Source organism: Coregonus lavaretus (assembly GCF_964263955.1).
Source record: "Coregonus lavaretus genome assembly, contig: HAP1_SCAFFOLD_979, whole genome shotgun sequence".
NCBI lineage: Eukaryota > Metazoa > Chordata > Actinopteri > Salmoniformes > Salmonidae > Coregonus > Coregonus lavaretus.
Window position 1 is genome coordinate 97,501 of NW_028156106.1, and position 7,500 is coordinate 105,000.

At 50.5% G+C, this 7,500-nt stretch overlaps 5 protein-coding genes across 5 annotated transcripts; all 5 read right to left on the reverse strand.

Annotated features, from left to right (window-relative positions):
- Positions 1-483: 483 nt before the first annotated feature.
- On the reverse strand, positions 484-858 carry LOC311126838 (histone H2B; the record flags this gene model as incomplete). The annotated part of the gene is made up of 1 exon (XM_084200818.1): positions 484-858. The coding sequence occupies one exon, from the start codon at positions 856-858 to the stop codon at positions 484-486; it is 375 nt and encodes a 124-aa protein (XP_084056944.1).
- Positions 859-1,786: 928 nt separating this feature from the next.
- On the reverse strand, positions 1,787-2,098 carry LOC311126821 (histone H4; the record flags this gene model as incomplete). The annotated part of the gene is made up of 1 exon (XM_084200801.1): positions 1,787-2,098. One exon carries the CDS (start codon positions 2,096-2,098, stop codon positions 1,787-1,789), a length of 312 nt encoding a protein of 103 aa, XP_084056927.1.
- Positions 2,099-4,707: 2,609 nt separating this feature from the next.
- LOC311126789 (histone H3.2) lies at positions 4,708-5,118 on the reverse strand (the record flags this gene model as incomplete). Its single annotated transcript, XM_084200771.1, has 1 exon — positions 4,708-5,118. One exon carries the CDS (start codon positions 5,116-5,118, stop codon positions 4,708-4,710), a length of 411 nt encoding a protein of 136 aa, XP_084056897.1.
- A 478-nt stretch (positions 5,119-5,596) lies between these two features.
- LOC311126823 (histone H2A) lies at positions 5,597-5,983 on the reverse strand (the record flags this gene model as incomplete). The annotated part of the gene is made up of 1 exon (XM_084200803.1): positions 5,597-5,983. One exon carries the CDS (start codon positions 5,981-5,983, stop codon positions 5,597-5,599), a length of 387 nt encoding a protein of 128 aa, XP_084056929.1.
- Positions 5,984-6,802: 819 nt separating this feature from the next.
- On the reverse strand, positions 6,803-7,426 carry LOC311126797 (histone H1-like; the record flags this gene model as incomplete). The annotated part of the gene is made up of 1 exon (XM_084200779.1): positions 6,803-7,426. One exon carries the CDS (start codon positions 7,424-7,426, stop codon positions 6,803-6,805), a length of 624 nt encoding a protein of 207 aa, XP_084056905.1.
- Positions 7,427-7,500: the final 74 nt, after the last annotated feature.

Consider the following 7,500-nt stretch of genomic DNA (forward strand, 5'->3'; position numbering starts at 1 on the left):
ATTCACTCCATCCGTGTCCTACCGATTCAGGAAGTCAACTCAAAATGACTATCTGCTCATTAGACGATAAAGGGAATTTATTTCCAATCAAACCCAACAGACTGCCTTTTTGATTTATTTATTTACACCCTTTGTCAAATGGTGCCATTTTACATTGCCTTCACCTGGAATAGAGCCCGACAAACATGGGTTACTATTCAGCGCGCAAAGACACCAAAAAAGGCGCGCTAAACCCCTACGCTGGAACGGGCAGGGGAAATGATACAATGTAGCCGCTCTCTGAGCCGGCGCGCGCCGCCCATTAAACAATGATACAATGTAGCCGCTCTCCGAGGCGGCGCGCGCCGCCCATTAAACAATGATACAATGTAACGCAGCCTACCTACGCATTCATTCGGTGGCGATGGAATTGCTTTTTTTACTGACAGAGTGGGTGGCTCTTAAAAGAGCCTTTGGGTTAGTAGAGCAGTCCAAATGCGCTGTTTACTTGGAGCTGGTGTACTTGGTTACGGCCTTGGTGCCCTCGGACACGGCGTGTTTGGCAAGTTCACCGGGGAGCAGCAGGCGCACCGCGGTCTGGATCTCCCTGGAGGTGATGGTAGAACGCTTGTTGTAGTGGGCCAGGCGAGAGGACTCTCCGGCGATACGCTCGAAGATGTCGTTCACGAAGGAGTTCATGATTCCCATGGCCTTGGAGGAGATGCCGGTGTCGGGGTGGACCTGCTTCAGGACTTTGTACACGTAGATGGCGTAACTCTCCTTCCTGGACTTTCTGCGCTTCTTGCCGCCCTTCCCTGCGGTCTTGGTGACGGCTTTCTTGGAGCCCTTCTTGGGCGCTGACTTTGCTGGCTCGGGCATGATGATGTCTCGTTGCTTCTCAGAAACGAATGAGGGGGTGAAGGGCGCTTACCCGTCTTATGAAGAGGAAGCTAAGCAAAGTCAGCGGCCGTAGACACTCCCCTGCTTGCTTGCTCCCTCCCTCCCTCCCTCCCTCCCTCCCTCCCTCCCTCCCTCCCTCCTTCCTGGACTTTCTGCGCTTCTTGCCGCCCTTCCCTGCGGTCTTGGTGACGGCTTTCTTGGAGCCCTTCTTGGGCGCTGACTTTGCTGGCTCGGGCATGATGATGTCTCGTTGCTTCTCAGAAACGAATGAGGGGGTGAAGGGCGCTTACCCGTCTTATGAAGAGGAAGCTAAGCAAAGTCAGCGGCCGTAGACACTCCCCTGCTTGCTTGCTCCCTCCCTCCCTCCCTCCCTCCCTCCCTCCCTCCCTCCTCTCTATAGCCTATGCTCTGTGACCGATGGGGAATTGTGTGTTTCAAAAGGGGGGCTTTAATAGGTGTCCAAATGGCACGATTGTTGTGCCAAATAATGCTGGTGATAGAATTGCCCACTTTGGCACCGTCAGACATAGGGCTCCCATTTTGGACTGTGTGTGTGTGTGTGTGCGCGCTGTCCCCCTCTTTTCGAGCCACGTCTACCGACTCGTGGTGGCTTTATGTTGTCCAAATTCCACTATTGCTTGACCCAAAATAATAACGTTCTTACACTTTGCCACTGTCAGATATAGGCCTCCCTCTGTGCGCTAAAAGTGGACGGGACATTAGAATCCTCTAATTAATACTCCCTGTCCACTCGAAGTGGCTCATACTTTCTTACTAAATTGCATACTAAACATTTGTTGTTATATATAACACTACATGGAATGGGCCCATTTTAAGCGGATGTGGGTGGCTCTTAAAAGAGCCTTTGGGTTCGAGTCGGGGTGTTGAGGTTCCGAAGAGAGTGGGTTTAACCGCCGAAACCGTACAGGGTGCGTCCCTGACGTTTCAGAGCGTAGACCACGTCCATGGCGGTAACGGTCTTCCTCTTGGCGTGCTCGGTGTAGGTGACTGCGTCACGGATCACGTTCTCCAGGAACACCTTCAGGACACCGCGGGTCTCCTCGTAGATCAGACCGGAAATACGCTTCACGCCGCCGCGGCGAGCCAGACGGCGGATAGCGGGTTTGGTGATTCCCTGGATGTTATCGCGGAGAACTTTGCGGTGACGCTTGGCGCCTCCTTTTCCGAGTCCCTTGCCGCCTTTGCCTCTTCCGGACATGGTGTGTTCGCTAGTTGAGTTCAAGTGAATGAATGATTTCAGCGCCGGTGCGCGGTGCGCTATTATCTGCGTTTGGTCGACCTGATTGAGGCCGGCGGCACAGAAAGCGCGCCTCTGTTATATGTTCGGAGGCGTTGCAAAGGGGAGGGCGCTCGTTCTAGGGGACTAGGGAGGAGCGATTTCAAAGATGACGTGAAAACTAACGTGCGCGGGAAACATACTCAAATACTGATATAGGCTATGTGGAACACAAGGCCAAACTGTGACAACTGGGAGATCAGCTAGTACACTGTGTCCCTCTCCTCATATTGTTGTTGTTGTTGTTGTTGTTGTTGTTGTTGTTGCACCTGATTCTACTCATTGAGGACTTGGTAATTTAGGTGACAGGTTGTTCAATCAGCTGTGGCTGTCCAGGCCTACAAGAAAAATGGGTCCTGTTGGGGGTAGCCTACTCTACCGCTGGAGTTGGGAAACACTGAAATGGAAGGGGGACACGCAGTGAGCAAAACTCCTAACCACATAAAAACACAGACACTTGAGATCATTAAGAGCTATAAGGAGTCCATCAACTACCTGGTCAGTCAAGTCATATAGGGGGGGATTTCATGGCCACCTGCTGGAGCAGAAGTCATGTTTGCCAACACTGGCCTTAAAATCATTAAATTTAGGAGCTATAAGGAGTCCATCAACTAACTGGTCAGTCAAGTCATATAGGGAGGGATGTCATGGCCACCTGCTGGAGCACAAGTAATGTTTGCCAACACTGGCCTTAAAATCATTAGGAGCTATAAGGAATAAATCAACTCATCATTCAAGTCATATAGGGAGGGATCTTAGCACCACCTGCTGGATCAGAAGTACCCTTCACCGTAGGCACAAGAGAGCCATCATCTCTCAACCGGTGCAATTTCCATAAGTATGTGGTAATAAAACAAACAACGACAGCTCCTCATATAGGCAGTGGTTTCACACATTTTTCTCCAAGATGTTCAAACGTTCATAGATGACCAGCAGGGTCAAATAATAAGCACAGTGGTTGTAGAGGTTGCAACAGGTCAGTCAGTACATCAGGAGTAAATGTCACTTGTTGTTAGTGTTGTAGTTCCTATTTCTACGGTGTTGCCTACCTGCAGCAATCATGATTTACCTGCAGTGTTGATTGCAATTACGTAATTTGTCAACTCATAATAACAGATGTTTTGCAAACCGTTGATGTTTAAATAAATGGATTCCCGGTGTCCGGATACCTTTTCTCTTAAGGGATGTGATTGAGTGAATCCAAAGTAAGTTGGTCTAAATACATAATAGGATGAATCATTCAGGTAAAATAACACAATGTCTATTTGAGTCGAATCAACGTAATATAATCCTTTTTACGTCTCTATCATCTTTACTCAATGTATTGGACCACATCAACTCAACTTACTCAAGCTTATCTACTCATAAAAACAAGCAAAAAGATCTACTCAACAATATGACGTGTGCTTTTGTTGACTGTAATAGCTTGAGTACATTCCACAAAGTCATTTTTTACAGTGTATCTAAAGACACGTTTGTTGTGGTGATGCACTTTTTCTTTGACGTTGAACTTGCATTGAACAGACAAATCCATTTCGTTACAACCCTTTTGTAGTATGACTTAGGAATATTTGTTGATGATCCTAATGTCTATGCGTGAATAGTGATTGGTTGTTGGTGAAATATTGCTGAGAACCCATCATTTCCTGGCCTTTTTTCACTATTGAGCTATTTTGAAACATTTGTTTTGCTATTGGATTCATAATGGTGACCTGGGACAAGTAATTAGTGAAACCAGAGTTCAGCAGTTGCCATTAAAGCGATCGAACCAAGTCATCCTAATAGGCTAGTATTAGCCTAAAGCAGGGTTTCCCAAACTCGGGCCACATTTTGGGAGTTTTTGCCCTAGCACTACACAGCTGATTCAAATAATCAACTCATCATCATCAAGCTGGGAGTATTAGAATCAGTTGTGGAGTGCTAGGGCAAAACGCAAAACGCGCACCCCTTGTGGACCCCAGGACCGCGTTTGGGAAACGCTGGCCTAAAGAGCAAATGCTGAAAGGGACTCACCATGAGGTGCAGTACCCACATTTAACCACAAGATGGCCTCCGTGCTCCATTGTAAAGTTTGGGCCTCTGCATGAGTCTCTCAGCAGCACTGCAACATGGGACTTTCAAAGTAAGTTGGCATGCAATGTTTTTTCTGGACTGCATGCAAGGCTATTATTACACACAACTAATAGTGTCAATTATTCATCTGAACACAATTCTTGTTACTATTCGGCCTATATTATCACTCGTTTCTTTTTCCCCTCCTTTGTAAAGCATTTTACTGTGTTACTATATAGTTCAAAGGAAGTGGATGATGCCAGATGGTTGTGTATATACACACACACAAACATTGAAGCTAGACTTCAGGCAACTAAAAAGGTGCAATACGTAGCTTTTAGACGTGTTAGTGAACAACATACATGGTGGCTAATGTAGAGGTGCGTGTATACATGGAACAATTGTGCCTTTTTGATGGAAATATGGAGGTGGCTCTTAAAAGAGCCTTTGGGGGATATTCGAGTTCAGGTCATCCTCATTTATGCGCGCTCTCCGCGAATACGGCGGGCCAGCTGGATGTCCTTGGGCATGATGGTCACCCGCTTGGCGTGGATGGCGCACAGGTTGGTGTCCTCGAACAGGCCGACCAGGTAAGCCTCGCTAGCCTCCTGTAGGGCCATCACGGCGGAGCTCTGGAAGCGCAGGTCGGTCTTGAAGTCCTGGGCGATTTCTCGCACCAGGCGCTGGAAGGGCAGCTTGCGGATGAGTAGCTCAGTGGACTTCTGGTAACGACGGATCTCTCTCAGAGCCACGGTGCCGGGCCTGTAACGGTGAGGCTTCTTCACACCGCCGGTGGCCGGGGCACTCTTGCGAGCAGCCTTAGTGGCGAGCTGCTTCCTGGGGGCTTTGCCACCGGTGGATTTGCGAGCGGTTTGCTTGGTTCTGGCCATGGCGCTGCTCTGACAGTCGGGAGTATAGCCTCGAAATGCCTATGTGAAGTTTATAAAGCCGGCAGTGGCGCCTGCTGATTGGACACCATCTCCCCACCACCCCGATTGGCCCGTTTCGCAGGCCTCCTCCGTTGGCCATTGGACGGGAGGCCCGGCCTCTCCAAAACTCAAACTCCCGGTGCGCGCGCAATAGGACGCCGCCGGCCCTTTACGCGCAATAATAGTCGCCAAAGTCAAGAGTGACAGCTTATAGGCACGTATCATCTAATGCTAGCCTGCTATGGCAAATGAGGCCAAGTAGGTGTTGTTGTTCATGCAAGGCCTCATGTGGGCACAGAATGTCGAAATAGTTGTGTATACACCCACTCAATGTATTGCGGTCATAGAAAGGTACTTTGCGCTTTTGGAGAGCTAGGTGGTTGGCTCTTAAAAGAGCCTTTGGGGGTTGAGTAGTCAAGTTGAAGTCGCAGTAGCGAATTTACTTGGCTTTGACTGCCTTCTCGGTCTTCTTGGGGAGTAGGACTGCCTGGATGTTGGGCAGCACACCACCCTGAGCGATGGTCACACCGCCGAGCAGTTTGTTCAGCTCCTCGTCGTTACGGACGGCCAGTTGCAGGTGACGGGGGATGATACGAGTCTTCTTGTTGTCACGGGCAGCGTTGCCGGCCAACTCCAGGATCTCAGCAGTCAGGTACTCGAGTACGGCGGCCAGGTAGACTGGTGCGCCAGCGCCCACACGCTCGGCGTAGTTGCCTTTGCGCAGCAGCCTGTGCACACGGCCCACGGGGAACTGGAGGCCAGCACGGGATGAACGGGTCTTTGCCTTCGCCCTGGCCTTGCCTCCGGTTTTGCCTCTTCCGCTCATATTGGTAGCTTGAGAAAGTCACAGAAAGTCTGAATGAGCCGCTCGCCACTTCGAGAGCCGTACATATACCTCGCCACAAGAGGCAACGATTGGCCACCGGGCCGGTGTGGCCTTATCCAATTGGAGCGAGGGACAGACAGATGGACAGACAGACAGCCCTAAGCCGGTTCCCACCCACAGGCAGCGAGTGAGAGGCTACTTTGTTTCCCTCCGACTTTGTTACTTTGTGTCATTTCGCGTGAGCGCCAAAATGTCCGAAATGACATCCACACATTATTTCTCTCCAAATGGGAAACAAACAGCTGGTGAGGGTGCACTCTTGAGTTTGAAATCGAAGCCACTATAGTATTGTTATTGTTATTACATGGCACTTGTAACACATCACAGCAGCCTGCCTCTGAACGGGAATAGCCCAGTGGCTCATATATAAAAATGGCTGTTGAGGGTGCACTCGTGAGTTTCAATTCGAAGCCACTATAGTATTGTTATTGTTATTACATGGCACTTGTAACACATCACAGCAGCCTGCCTCTGAACGGGAATAGCCCAGTGGCTCATATATAAAAATGGCTGGTGAGGGTGCACTCGTGAGGTCGAATTTCTGAGCCATTTTGGCCCTCTATTATATGCCTCTCCCTTCGCACACACCCAGAGTGGGACAATGTTGTGTGCGTAAAAGTAGCCTAGTGTGCGTAATTTCTTTTCCACGACAGGTAGTACATGGAAATCAATGCGCTTTCTATGGAAAGAGGTGGGTGGCTCTTAAAAGAGCCTTTTGTGGTACAACATGTATCGAGTAGAACACTGTTTGTAATAGGTTTACTTCTTCTTGGGGGCTGCCTTCTTGGCCTTGGCTGCCTTGGGCTTGGCGGCTTTGGGCTTGGCTGCCTTTGTAGCCTTCTTGGGGCTCTTGGCTGCCTTCTTGGCCGCTGCGGCGGGCTTCTTCACCTTCTTGGGGCTCTTGGCGGCCTTTTTGGGTGTAGCGGGCTTCTTGGCCTTCTTGGGGGACTTCTTTGCGGCGACGGCCTTCTTGGCTGCTACCTTCTTGGGCTTCTTCGCCGCGGCGGGCTTCTTGGCGGCCACCTTCTTTACTTTGGGGACTGCGGCTTTCTTGGCGGGCTTCTTCGCCTCGACGGCTTTCTTGTTGAGCTTGAAGGAGCCGGATGCACCGGTGCCCTTGGTCTGGACCAGGGTACCCTTGGTGACGAGGCTCTTGACTGCGATCTTGACGCGGGAGTTGTTCTTCTCCACGTCGTAGCCGCCTGCCGCCAGCGTCTTCTTGAGTGCGGCCAGGGACACGCCGCTCCTCTCCTTGGAAGCGGTCACAGCCTTGACGATGAGCTCGCCTACGCTGGGTCCCGCTTTCTTGGCCTTGGCTGCTGCCTTCTTCTTGGGTGCCTTTGCCGGCGCGGCGGCGGCGGGTGCTGGTGCGACTTCTGCCATGTCTGTCTGTCGTTTGGTCCGGTACACACACACACACACGGTCTGCGAGGAGTAGTTTGCTGTAGACGCTGTTC